The 15,025-nt window shown below is 36.6% G+C and overlaps 1 protein-coding gene across 6 annotated transcripts in view; it reads left to right on the top strand.

Annotated features, from left to right (window-relative positions):
* The window catches only part of TMEM117 (transmembrane protein 117), a 446,351-nt gene that overhangs the window by 183,359 nt on the left and 247,967 nt on the right, over positions 1–15,025 (top strand). The window contains exon 1 of one of the 6 annotated variants that reach the window (XM_087442535.1): positions 7,026–7,150. The exons of the other annotated variants lie outside the window; for them this stretch is intronic. Within the exon in view, the coding sequence (XP_087298661.1) occupies positions 7,026–7,150 (125 nt within the window). Of the gene's footprint in view, positions 1–7,025; positions 7,151–15,025 lie in introns of those variants that run through there. 6 annotated transcript variants of the gene reach the window in all.

Genomic DNA, 15,025 nt, shown 5'->3' with positions numbered 1-15,025 from the left:
CTTGGATGCAGGTTTTCTGCACATGACATTTCAAGAAATACTGCTCAAAACTGAAATTCAATAGTCAGAATCGCACCAGGCCTTCAGGAGGCTTCCGGCTTCACATCCAGGAGTTGGAAGAAAACAGATTGATGCACTGCTCACGAATGAAGATAAACAGGTTTTCTCCAAGGGACACTGTTTCCATTTATTCCAATTTGGCGTTGAGAACTTAGAGAACCTATAGAAGAAGCAGAGCAGCCCTTTTCTAGGTGAGAATACAGAAATGAGAAAAAATACAAAAAGGGAAATGTACAGCATGCTCTATTTACTTTTTTCCCTAACTTTGATTCCGTGATTTTTTATTTCCCTCACACAGCCAGACACGCTGGAAGAGATTCTCAGAGGATGCTAAAAATATGGCTCTTGTCACCACAGACTTCCCTCCCCATTGCTTCCTTTCTTTCTGAATTCCTAGCAGAGAGAGTGTCTTGTCTTTTGCCTCTTGCTGACAAGAATTAGATTCCTGGGTTCTCAGTTACTTTTGTGATAGATTCTTGCCTCTCTGGCCAAATCCACCAAATCCACATCAAGGCCAAGCTTTCCTTGTCATCCCTGGATGTCGTTCAAACCCAACATCAGGCCCAGGCTGAGCGGAGGTTTTGTTTTAAGCAGGGAACTCAGCCTGGCAATGCAAAGAACAAAACAAAGCAAAAATTTCAAGGCTACAGTCCTGAATGTAAGTTTGTTCCTTCATTCAACAAATGTTTATTGAATGGCTATTGTTTATGAGATACATGCCAGCTGCTGAGTGGATAAATAATTTATGATTGGAAGAATCGATTTAGAAAACCACATTGTTTTTGGTTTCCTGTCGAAAACCTTTAATATTTGCTTACCTCTTCTATATTATAAGCTTCTTTAAACATATTAGTAAATAAATCATTTTTGAGCATTTACTATGCCTCGTGCCTGGAGAACTGTATCTATTTTGGGGCTATGTAAAGAGGAAGAATAGAGTGCGAAGAGCACAGACTTAAGAGTCAGACTGACGTGGGTCACATGTTGTTTCTGCTTCCTATTAGCTGGGTGAACACAGGCAAATTCAGAAGTGAGAACTTCTGAGCCTTATTTTTAAAAAATCTGTAAAGTATACCTTAGATGATCTTTCTAAAGATTAAAACACTAAAGAATGGAAAGCATTTGGCACACATTGAATGCTTAATAAATTTCAATTACCATTATCATGGAGGCTTTTCACCAGTCCTCAAGGAGCCTACAGTGCAGCTGGGGACACAGATATGTCCTTATTTCAGGTGTACTGAAGGCAGTGTGATGCGTAGCCCATCAGTCAGGGCAGCAGAAGTGTATTTGGAGGTCGGAGCAAGGTGAAGTGTTGGAAGGAGCTTCTCAGAAGAGTCAGTCCTGGAGACGTGATATAAACAAAGCGTGGGCACCCTCTGACTATATTTGCAAATTGATCTTCAGTGTTCACTACTCTATTTTGAGCTACACAAATAGAGTAATGTCGAAAACGTTAAGTGGCAGAAGAGAGAGAACGATTACTTCTGTAAGGGAAGGTTAAAGGATGTGTGATTATTTTAATCTAGGAACGTGGTTCTTAATGTTTCTAGTCCATGAACCATTTTGGAAAGAAAAAAAAAAAAGATACAAGACAACAAGAAAACTAATAATAGGGATTTTGTGTTTTTAATTTTTGTTGGCCTTACATGACTGACAGAGAGGTTGCAGGAAGTAAGTGCTGATTGAACATGTGTCAGTGAATGAATGTGATTTCCCTATTTTCTGATTGATTTTGCAAAGCCACAAAAAGAAACCAAATTTTGTTAAAAACAACTTATCTGGAGTGGGAGAACTGGTCACTTTTGAGGTTATACCAGTGGCATTATAGCCAGGGTGATCATTAAATCTTGTCATTCAAAATGGGACCCTTTTGAGAATAAAAGGGGCCTTTTTATTAACAACTAAGCTGAGACAGCAAGTGTCAACCTGAATTGTCCTGGAAAGATAGGACATATGAGCAGCCTGATTGCAGTTTTTATTTATTAAATAGCTTATCATTAGTCATATCTTAGTTAATGTCAGAAATAAATTCATAGCTCCTATAAAAAAAAATAAGCTTACCAAGGCAAAGTCATGCAAACACTATGATAAAGGTTGTGTTTAAAATAAAAGGAAGAAATGAAAATTAATATTTACTGAATGCTTATTTGCTAGGCATCGTACCTCCCAGTCATAGATACAAAGCTCAGAGAGATGTGTAAATGCCTCAAGCTTTCTTGCTGGTAAGTAATAGATATAAATGAGGCTCTAATGCCAGATCTGTCTGACTTAGGACTTTATCAGAAAATAGACCATTGGCAGTTCTGCTCTAAAGCAGAAAGACGTTTAATAACTGTTGAAGTAAAAATTGAAATTCTTAGAAAAATTCATAGCGTCTCAGAAACAGCAAGAGAATTTCAGATGAAGAAGTGGATTGGACCTTCCCATGGAGGTTGGAGTCTGTCTTCCCAGAATCCTTCAGAATATGGGAGCAGCCCTCACTTTGAGGTCATTTAGAAAAAATTTGGGAAGGAATTCCAACTGTTGTCTGTGCACACTAATGCATTATTTTTTCAAGTCCTTCTCTTCTTCACTCCAAAGGCCCATTCAGTTTTCTCAGAAGTTGAGTGTTCTCAACTTACCCTTGCCCTGTGCTTTTTCCATGGCAATAAATTCTGATTTCTTAAACTGTTTCAGTAGTAACCTTGTCTATATGTAAGAGACTAGACCAGGGTTATTTTGTGATTCCCAGCTTGAACCTGAGCTGTGCTCTCTCCTGAGGTTTTGGCCAAGACTGGGCACATCTGGAGGATAGTTGGGATGTTGCATGAGGAATAGAGTTGCTGGTGACCTCAAATCTAGGAGTGTAGTGCTGGCTGGAGTCAGACCTCTGTGTTCAAACGCTGATTCCGGCCTGCCGTAGCTGGGTGGCCTGGGGCAAGTTACTTCACTTCTCTGTGCAGGGCCAGCTTCGTGGGCATGTGACCTGTGCTCAGGAGGACCCTGCTTTTGGTTTAATGCTCTGCTGTCCTTATCTTGAAATTTGTAATATTTTTTTTTAACAAGAAGCCCTGCCTTTTCATTTTACACTGGGTCTCACAAATTATGTAGCGGTCCTATTTCTAAGCCTTAGTTTATTCATTTGTAAAACAGGATAGTAGTGTGTTCTTCCTCCTCGGGTACATAGGCCCCTCCTAGGAAAGGATATACCAAAGAGAGGTTAGAGTCAGTTAATCCAAACTGTTTAATTCATTAAAAAGGAAGGTTGAACTTGACTCTCACATGGTGTCCATGTCTCATATTGTTTGTTGGCTTAGCTAGCTGTGGGCATGTGCCATGGGGTGGGAAGGGGGTAAATCAAAGTGTTCTTTTAAATGAGAATTTCTGGGAGACATTAGAAGCACAAGGCAGCCTGGGATGGAACCATGGTCCGTGGTAGGATGGCATGAGGATCAGAGAGAGAGTTTCTCTTTACTTCAGCAAAGCTGGGCTGTGGTACCACAGTGTTGGTGCTGGCATCAGTGCCATAGCTTAGTGGACTGGCACCGGCCGAGTGCCAGTGCTGACAGTGGTGGTCAAGTTCCCTTTTAGGTTTTGAAGGACCTCAGAGAGCCAAGCAGCAGATACACCCACCACCACTACCACCACAAACGTGAACTGACGTCATCATGGCAGGAAGAGGAGGAGAAGGGCAGGTGCCAGGTGGTTTCCTCAGGCACTGTGCTAAAACACGTGTGAGAAATTGCCTGCGCTCTCTGAGAAATCATTGGAATGGATTTGGTAAGCGGCTGCAGGTACTTATAAGCTAGTGATGAATTGACATCAGAGAAAGGTGGGTTGTTGGTAAAATTAAGACCTGTCTTGTATTCTGAGTTAGTGTGGTTTGTGACATGTAAGTTACCTCAATATGTGAGCTTCTTGTACTTCTATTAATTAATGATGGGAAGAACTGGCTTTCAATTATCTACAAAACAACATAACATTGACGCAAATCATAACTTGAACACCAAAGGGAAGGAAAAAATAATCCTTCATAAAAGTGTTGCTAATTCATCCCTTCTTTACAAAAAAATAATAGTGGATTATTACTGTGTGTTAGAAAGGTTTTTATTTCTTGCTCACACCTCTCAGCTCATGAAGTTGAAGGCCGTTTAGGATGCAAGTGAGGTTCAGTTCATGATCCTACATTTATGCTGTAGATTTAACTATGGCGAGCAAATCAGCACATATCCCCAGTTAGCCAACGCTATTATATATTTAAATAATCAGTGTCCACAAAATATGTTAATTTCTGATTCTGCATGGATAAAAGTTGTTTTCCCGTAGTAGTTGAACTTTGGTATAATAAATAAAGCCCTTTGAGAGCAGTGATGGATAAAGAACTGATGGTGGATTCATTGTAGCAAGTTGTAGAACAGCCCAATGAAAGAGACAAAAACAAAATCCACCACCCGTTTCTGGGAGCAGCAGAAGAAAGACAGGACTTAAACTATTGGTTTGACACTTTGTGCAATGTGTTAAAAAAGAAAGGCCAAACTAAGATTTCTCAGTCTGTCCTGCCTGCCACAGAGAAGAAATATGCCACTTAACAAACACCTTGCCCAGGTGTTTTGCTTCTACCAGTTGGCAACTACAGAATGTGGTTGTAGATGTACCATCTTATACTCACCGGGAGACATTACAACAAGTGTCTGGAGAGTTAACAAATAGAAAATACCCAGGCATGGTCAGCAGGAACGAAGCTGTAATATTCTTAACCTGCTGAAGGCAGTGGAAAGTGTTCATTAGAAAGTTGTTCAAATGAGTCACATTTCTATCGCCCTCGTAACCTGTGTTTCTTTACTGAATGCTACTCTGAAGCCAGCATTTCCACAGGTACAAGGTGCTGCCAACGGGTCAAGAACTCTGCTCTGAAGTTTTGCAGCATGTAGAGAGCTTTATTTTCATTTAATGTTTGAACCATTTTAGTTTATAGCCTATGTGAGAGAATTTACCAAAAAGAACTTTCCGTTTTTTGGCTTACTTTTGAATGGTCTTGAGATAGGTAGCTAGGTAGACATGAGCGAGGGATCGTAGTTGGAGACCTTGTGCATCAGTGAAGCTTCTTGCTGGCATCCTACAAGATGCAGATAAAGGAGAACTGAGACCCGCCTGGCACTGCCACCAGAGTCTGAGACCTTCAACCACGACGATAAAGGTAACAAGTGCACAAACAACACATACAAAGGCTTCTGCTGTACACCTCTAGACGACATTGATCTTCTTTAATTTACATACAAACTCCATATGCATTAACCCCCCTTCCACAGGGGATGACTGCCGTGACAGTTCCGGAGAGTCCCTAGAAGGTCAAGAACTCCCCCTCCCGACATGTGGGTGGAAGAAAGACCATTATTGGTGGATAACCAGGTAATGCTAATTCCCTTCCAAATAGCCCAAATAAAAATATAACTAACCCAAGACACGGGGCAGTTGTGTTCTCTGGCACTGCCTGCTCCTCACTTGGAGTGTATCTGACCTTTCCTCTAATAAATCTTTGCGTGCTTGCTGTTGCCGTTGTGTCAGTGGCTGAATTCCTCTCTTATGCTGACCAAGGGCGATTGGACTTTCAGGCTGGTTACAGTCTGAGCTAAATTTATTGCTTAGAAATATAAACAATGGCTTGAACTATACATTTTCTAGCCCGTTAAGTGACCAAACAGATATAATGTCACACTTCAACCTTGAGCTTGGTCAATTCACTGTATGTTTTTTTTTTTTTTTTTTTAAAGATTTTATTTATTTTATTTTTTCCCCCCAAAGCCCCAGCAGATAGTTGTATGTCATAGCTGCACATCCTTCTAGTTGCGGCATGTGGGACTCGGCCTCAGGATGGACGGAGAAGTGGCGCCTCGATGCGCACCCGGGATCCGAACCCGGGCCGCCAGCATTGCAGCGCGCGCACTTAACCACCAAGCCACAGGGCCGGCCCACTGTATGTTGATCTGAAGGAAATGACTCCTAGAAGATTTTGCTCTCATTTTGAAATATCATTTGCTAAATTATATTCTAAGCTTTTTTTTTTTTTTTAAATGAAGGTTTACTTTCTAAGAACAACCTAGAAGCATTAAGATGATTTCACTTGCAGTTGTGACCTTGAAAATGATGCAAAGTGTTACTGCTTCATGATTTTGGCAGAGTGCTTCAAATTAAACCAATGATTCCAACAGCATAATTTTATTATTCCATTTCCTGACAGTTCCAGGTTCCTGGTACATATCTTATATTTTCTTATTCATAGAAAATATTTTCTTCTCAATGACATAGCTTTGGAAATTCTCTGATACTAAACTATGTTGTACATGCATTGCACAAACTCAAAGAGAAACTCGAGGGAGAAAAAGCCCAATATTTCCTTGACATTCCCTACGAACAAGTAATTCAAAAGAAATGCAAAACCAAGAGACAGAATTCAGAAAGGAAAATTACAGGAATTAAATAATCATAACTTTTGTGTTGATGATAAAAACTCAGAAAATGTTGTAATTATCCAAATTGTTTAATTTTAATAAATGGAACATGGTTTATTTAAAAGACATTTTCATATTATTGGTACTTTTTTTTTCTTCAACTAAGATTTTTGCAGGAGCATGCCTTTGGAGCAGAGAGATCTGCCAACTATCTAGAAATATTTAAGATCCCACAGAATTATCTGACTTCTTATAGCAGTTTATAAAATCATATCAAATATTTTAAATTGGATAGCTGGCTGAGAATAGATGTCATGCAACACACATCAAATAGCTCTTTAACATTCTAAGAAAAGTGACTCTCCTCAGCTGGATATTCCATTTCAACACCATTTATGACACACAGCTGGTTCATCCATGGTGGGTCATTCGCAGTAGAGGATGTTCTCTGCGGGCAACTCAAGAGCGTTCGCATGATTGGATGAACCACAGGGAAGGCACTTTGGACTCGACTTACAATATATTTGCTTTGACATGTTTAAATTTCAGTGTTTAAAGATATGTCAAGATATTTTGGATAAGGCAGCTCTGATGAACTCAACAGAAGATTTTATGAGGCTGAGGGGAAACATACTACAAAATTCTTCATCCTCAGAGAGGTACTTTTTAAAATGAATTCAAATTAAATGCAATAAAGGAGTTTTTCTCTAAGCATATTGAGGTTTGGTAATTCCAAAGTACCATCTTAGAACCTTTAAAACTATATGAGAAACACCAAGTTGTTTGTTTGTTTTTATGTCATGCATAAAGATGATACTTTTTAGAGAGAGACTTTCTAAAAGAGAATAACTTTATATTCTAAGCCAGGTTCAGTTAACTATGACTCATGGGCCATATCCTGCCTGTTTTGGTATGGTCCATGAGTTAAAAATGATTTTCAGATTTTTTTTAAAAAGTTAATATTTATTGAATGCTTATTCCACACCAGGTGCTACATGTCTTGACTGATTTAGTCTTCACTCTACTCTAATGAGATTGGCACTATCATAATCTCCACTTATCAATGAGGAAAATGAAACAGAGAAATCCAGGGATACCCAGCTAATAAGTGACAGAGCCAGGATATAGGCAACGTGACTCAGAATCCGTGCTTTCAACGGGCATGCTATACTACCTCTGAAACCTAAACTCCCTCACCTGCTTTTTATTTCCTTCTACCACTTGTTTATCCTTATTCTCCAACGGCTCTCTCCAGATACCTTTGGCTCCAGACAAATGAAACTCTTTTCCATTCCCAATATATCTTCTATTCTTTGCAGGCTTTGTGGGTTTTCACTAAGGGTTGACCCTCTAACTGGAATGCTCTTCTCCCATCTCTACCTAAGTCCTGCCCACCCTTCAAGAACTAGTCATTACTAGTAATAACCAGCTAGAAGATAAGATGCTCTTCATAATAACGCCAAAACTTTTAGCTACCAACTAAACAAAGACGACGTTTACACAATCATAGGTGAAAATTTGAATAAATAGAGTGAGAGTCACATTTTTAAGTGGTTAAAAAAAAAGACAAAAGAAGAATCATATTTCATGACATGTGAAGATTGTATGAAATGTAAATTTTGGTGTCTGTAAGTAAAGTGTTATTGGAACACAGCCGTGCTCCTTCGTTTTGTATCATTGGTTATATATTGCCTGTTACATACGGCAGCTTTCGTGCTGCAATGGCAGAGTAGAGTTGTTGCAACGGAAACCATCTAGCCTGCAAAGCCTAAAGTATTTACTCTCTGGCCCTTTACAGAAAAAGTTTGCCAACTCCTAAGTTATTTAATATCTGATTTTGATCTTTGATTGCATAAAGAAAAAGGAAGTCGTTTTTGTAGTTAGACTGGACTTTATGTCATAATTTTTTTTGGACTAACATTGTGGACACATAATCATAACAAGTTTGATTGGACCGTGGTATTATATTGCATTTGCATTTTCATGGCATTGTAGTAGATGCCCAATCAATACTTTTTGAAGGAATAGATGAATAAATTGACACGTGAAGCTGAAAAATATCAGTACTAAAAGAATAATCCATTTTGGTTATATACTTTTTGTTCTGACTTACTTTACACTGTAATTTTGAAGATGTACTTAATTTAGTAATATTTGTCATTTCCCTGGAGTAATTAATTGCCATAAATTTGAGAACATACTACATTTGTGGAATCACAAACTATATTTCTGTCTGATTTAACTCATCTAAATGTAATCCTAATTAGATGTGTGGTGTTCTAGCTTTTTGTGTTCCCAATTCATTTTTTATGATTCCTCTGTGCCAGGCAGTATTAAAAATATATGCAAATCTCTATGATTATTCACACCGAGAGACAGAAGCTTCTGTGATCTGTAATCATCCATTTATTCATAAAGAAATTGATTTGTAGAAAATCAGTAATTAGATGGCCTTAGAGTATAAATCTGAGATTTCTGCTGTAGAATGGCTTTCTTCTAGTAGACTCTTCTTTTGGTTCTGAGCCTGAGGCTTCCGTTATTATTGATTACAATTATTTTTAAAGTTAATGACTCTCTGGGGACTTCTTTTGAGGTTGGAGTAAGTCCAAAATGCAAAACTTCGGACCAAGTTGATAAACAAATAAATCTCTAATCTCATCAAGCAGGTTCTTTACTGGAAGCTTTGTCAATTAGAAACATGGTGTCTCACAATTCCATTAATAAAATCACATCAGCATAATTTAATAAGTCACGTGTATAACATTTAGGTTTTAGAACCAGAGTCAACATTACTGTGAGAGGGAGTTAGTTGTATAAATCTTAATGTGAGAAACTTTTAAAATAGGAAATTTGAAACTTTTAAAACTATTTAAAACTTTTATAATAGACAGGTATACCAGAAAAACTTTCCTAGGTGAAGAATATTAAAATATTAAGTTCTTTTTATGAAATTTTCAGCTGTATATTTGAGATGTAACATCATTTGAACAAAAAGGACTATTTGCTCATATGTAAAATAAATAGAATAATTGTCTTAGAATGACATTGATACCATATTTATTTACCTTGCTTGATATAAAATCAGAATTATCCCATGCTGTTTATATGCCTGAGGTCTATGGTAGTGTAGAAAATTTGAGTAAGAGTTAGAAAAGGATGTTAACAATTAATATTTTTATGGGTATCAGTTGAAATGTGACATTTTTTTCACTAGGAATATGTGAAACTTAATTGACACTACTGACCACTTTAAATGACCTTTAATTGTATATGAAGGAAGTATTTTCAATAGATTCTGTAGCTACTGTTTTCTGTAGGATTTCTGTTTTAGGTCAATCTATCCATAGATATACAGACATAGATATAGATATTATAAAATATTTTTCATATAAACAAAGTAATGAATATCACATTACCTTCTCTTCTTATGGTTTTTAAAGCACATATAATTGATTGATAAAGTATAGTTGGGGAAAATGAGTTACATAAAACTCCTTTCTAGGAAGTAAAGGAGAAAAATTAGAAATAATTGCAACTATGAAATGAAAATTATGTAACATGATTTTACATGTAAATCTTTAAAGACGTTTAAATATACCAATTTATAAATACAAAATAATGCATGCAACATGCAGGTATGTTACACAGCACAACAACATAATGAACATGACCCCCACATCAAGAATCAGAACACGATTAACAGTATCATCCTCGATCCCGTCAGAGATAGCGATTATTTTGAATTTTGTTTTTATTATTCCCATGCCTTTATTTTAAAAGTTTTACATATGATAAAACAAAAAAAAAATTGCTTAATTTTGCTTATCTTTGAGGTTTTGTGTGTCTCTTTTCATCTCTGATATTGTGTCTGGCTTTCTTTCATTCATTTTCCCTGCAGTAAAATGTTCCTTTGCATGAATATACCACAAGTTATTTATCCATTATCCTATCATTGGACATTTGGGCAATTTCCAGTGTTTTCCTCCTATTTTATACTTTGCTGCTATGAATATTAGTGTAAACGTCTTTGATGCACATTTGCAAAATTTTTCTGGGACATATGATGAAGAATAGAATTGCAAGATCATGGTTTATCCCAAAGCTTTATCATATAATGACAGATTGTTTTCAAAAATGCTTGTACCAGGGCTGGCCCAGTAGGATAGTGGTTAAGTTCGCACACTCTGCTTCAGTGGCGTGGGGTTCACAGGTTCGGATCCTGGCACAAACCTACATACCACTCATCAAAGCCGTGCTGTGGCAGCATCCCACATACAAAAGAGAGGAACGTTGGGACAGATGTTAGCCCAGCAACAGTCTTCCTAAAGCAAAAAAGAGGAGGATTGGCAACAGCTGTTAGCTCATGGCCAGTATTCCTCACCAAAAAAAAAAAAAAAACAAAAAACTTGTACCAATTTACACTATCACCAGCAACATTCCATTTGATCCTCATCCTCACTGACATTTGACATTGTCAAACTTCTTAATTTGTGCCAGTCTGTTGGGTGTAAAATGATCTCATTGTGGTCTTAATTTTCATTTCCCTGATTACTAAAGAGGGCGTACATCTTTTTATATTTTTATTACTCTTACATGTTTCTTCTTTTGTGAGATGCCTTTTGTCTTGTCATGTCTTTTGTCCATTTTTTCCTCCCTATTGGGTTATTTGTCTTTTTCTTATTGATTTATATTAAAACCCATTTTCCTAAATAAAATTACCTTTAAATACAACGAAAAACACCAGCAAAATATTTCGGAACCCGACAGGATTTCAAAACATTACGGGGATTCTGTAAAGCAGTGATTATTTTTATTTGTTTAAAATGGTCTCCAACAAAAGAATGTCCATCTCTGGTTACATATGGTGTTTAAAGGTAGATGACAGACTAAACCATATATACACACACACACACACACACACACACACACACGTATATATGGTAACTAGAAATATGTTTATATTTTTTAAACCCAGAATTAAGAGTGGTCTTTCATCCTAAAGCCTTTAGATTCTAGTATATCCATTATTGGGACAAGCTGAGTACTAGACTTGGCTCTGACAGTTTTATATAATTAATCATCATTTATATTATACTTCATTGAAAAGTCTTCTAGTATCTATGGAATTAAAAAGTTCAGCATGGTAACTTTTTAAGCCATTGCTACTGTGTCTGTATTTTTTTAAAGCCCTGTAAGTAGTATATCATTATGCCATTGTAAATGGTAACATAACATCAATGTAAAAGGCACTTAAGCATCATTATACTAATTGTTATAATTATTTAAAATACAAATTTAAAATCCAATTGTGCCTTAAAGTGATATTTCAACTGTAAGAGGAGAGTGTATTATTTGAAGCATGAGCTTTCCTTGTCAGATGTCTTTCATTCTTTCCTTCCTTTGTATCAGAAAAGGTCACTATCTGGGGATAATTATTCACTTCACCTTTTCTACCTGATGAGATGGCTTGAATTCCCAAGACCCGTCCTTTCAGTGCTCCTCAGTGGATCTCAGGTCCCCATGCTAGGACTAATTTACTCGTTGACCTCATATGTTTACAGTGGCATGACAATCACCATGTTGGATTCCGTGCTGAATATATCCTGGTGCTGTTGCTTCCTATACAAAAGAGCACTCTACACTGCTGGTATCATCAGACATTTAAACCAGCGCTTCCTGGTGGGGTGAAGGTTCATTTTCAATCCAGTTTCTGAAGAGTAAAGAAACTTTATATGGGAGAACTCCTCTGAGACCTTTGCGTCTCTGTAACATCTAATAATAGCAGAATTCAGCAGAATTTCTGAAAATTACATGTAGCTAGGATGCTGTGAGGATTAAATTCAGTGTCTGATATATAGCAAGTGTTTGTTAAATGCTACCAATGAAGAAAACAATGTTGATTCTATATTGTTATAAATCTTTACAAATTTGGCATATACCATGTTTTGCTATTAATTTATAAGCCTTACTAACCCTTTATTTTTAACGTAAGGGCATCTCTCATTTTATAGTTTTTTGGGGGCTACTTTTGTACTGGTTTTATTTCTCATAATCAGCTGAAAACTAATTTGACAGGGACTTTGTCTCATTTATCTACATAGTACCTAGGAAAGTGCTTTATATATAATAAATGCTTAATAAATATCATTTTGGTTGAATTAGTAAATGATCCAGGGCATATTTGTATCATAACCACAGATTTAAGAAATGTAATTGGCCATAGAAATATAACATGTATTCATTTAAACTTTTACTTAAAAATCATAATTATAAAGCCATTATCATTTCAAAGTGGCTGGTGGTTCTGCGGGCTCTGTTTTAACCACTTTATCAAAGGTTCACTCTCACCAAATTGTTGGTTGGAAGCTTGATCTGAGTCCACGTTCAAGAGTAGATCATCTGCATCTTCCTCCTACTTGGGTTCAAGAGCTTATTTTCAACAACACAGAAAATGGATTGAGAAAAATATGTTGGAGGAAAGCAAAGTGGTGTTTTCTCACTTGTGAAAGATAGTTGCTAATGGTAAATTTTAGCCCTTGTATGTTACCTCATTAAATCTATTATGAAATTATATAACATTTTTTCTTCGTGGAAGAAAGAAATGATCTTTATCCCCGTGCCTAATCATTCTTGAATATAACAATTATAAAATGTATAAAAATACTGTCCCTTTGTCCCCTTCTTGTGACTGTCTTTTCCGGAGAGGAGCCAGACAAGAAAGAAAGTAGAGTTTCTTTCAAAATTGTAACTTCTGGAAGCACAGTTTCTGGAAAAAGAGAGTGAGAGAGACATTAAATTTTCCCCAAAGCCATTATGGCATGCCCTGATTCTAGCCTGTCTTTTTGTTGACCTAATCTTTGTCAGACCTAATTATGCTAAAAGAATCTTTATTCTAGTATTTTCTATAGATCCTAAGATAATATTTCAAGTCATTCTGCAGTGTGGAGTTTTAAATTGCATGAATTTTTCTCCTTTACCAAGGTTTCCTGATATAAGCCATCTAAGAACAATTTACTCCCAACTAGGTTTTAACAAAGAAGAATGAACTGGAAAGGTAACAACAATAGAAAATGGAGCTAGTCTCTGCCATAGGTTTTATTTCAGTAGGATATTGAATGGTTAAAATGCTTTGGCTCAGGGAGGCCTGGATGTTGCTTTCCACTGTTGATTCCTGCCTACATCCTTCTTGGGTTCTGTTTTCCATTCCAGAGCTAGGTTTGTTCTCCAGCCTGGCTTTATGCTCAGATTCTATTCAAAGCCAGACCTGCTTGATTTTCTCTGCTTCTGGCTCAAATCCCAAACATAAATCTGTCTGGATAGATCAGAGATTCAGATGGTCAAGGGCCATTTGTAAGCAGTTGTGCTGTGTATTTGAGATTTTGGTGAATTCTTAAAATATCAAACAAAATAGTGAAGCCCACTTTTTAAAAATAGTTCTCACTTGGCATTGTAATGCATGAACACAGTATATGAGGCCAAACGATACCTATGGCTTATTATTACAACAACCAGGGTCAACTCCTGAGTCTTGTCTCCCAAGGAGAACAACTTTTATCTCATTTTAATGAAACAAATTTTCATTATTTATATCATTATGGCATTATAAATAATGTTGATTGCTGACATGGATCTATTCCTATTCTAAGTCTTTTTACTTTTTATGTGTGCCACACAATCAGAACATTTAGTTCCAAATTATGTCCAATTATATTACTAATTTTACAAAAAAGTTTAGCTCAGTCAGAATTTTAATCAACATATTATGTTGCTCTGGAACATACTCTTTTGTTCACTAATTGTTTCAAGGTTTTATGAGCAGGAAGTGTGTTGGACTTTTCCTCTGTGTGCCTTAGAGCAATATGCTAAACACGAAAAGTATGCAATGAGCACCTTAGTTGATAGAAGAGAGCTTGCAATGTTTTTCTTTTCCATTCTTATATATTCTAAACTTACATTACAAAACAGTATTTCTCAAACGTTTTGATATCAGTTTTATGCTCTTAACAATGATTGAGGACCCCAAAGATTCACTTTAGAAAATTCTGGAAAGAACAAATGTGTGCAAGCACACCATTCCATCGGCTGACAGAGTGATGATGTAATCATATATCACTTAGCGTCTGGCAAACTTCCCTGTACACTAGAGATAATCAGAGTGAAAAAGTCAAATAACAGCTTAGTTTTGTTATAAAAGTAATTTTATTGTTGCAGAATTAAATAGTTGTTGCAGAACTAAAAGGGTCTCGGTACCTTCAGGACCCCTGAAATAACACTTTAGGAACTTCTGTGTAATACATGAAGTGGCAATAGCAAGAACTATTTGTAGAGTAGCTTGAAGTTTGCAATGTGGTTTCACAAACGTTTTCTATTTGACTTCCCCAATAACACTGAGAGATTATGATAATATCATTGTACAGGTAGGAAAAAAATATGTTTAGGGAAATTAAGTGATTGGCTCAAGGGAGCTCAACTAGTAAAATTAAACTCAGATCTTTCAATTGCAAAGCCTGTGATTTTTCCATTATGAGATATTT

Source organism: Ceratotherium simum, chromosome 17 (assembly GCF_057802395.1).
Source record: "Ceratotherium simum simum isolate JZ-2026a chromosome 17, ASM5780239v1, whole genome shotgun sequence".
Lineage (NCBI taxonomy): Eukaryota > Metazoa > Chordata > Mammalia > Perissodactyla > Rhinocerotidae > Ceratotherium > Ceratotherium simum.
The sequence above is the reverse complement of the archived record's forward strand: the minus strand, read 5'-3'. Positions and strand labels throughout refer to the sequence as shown.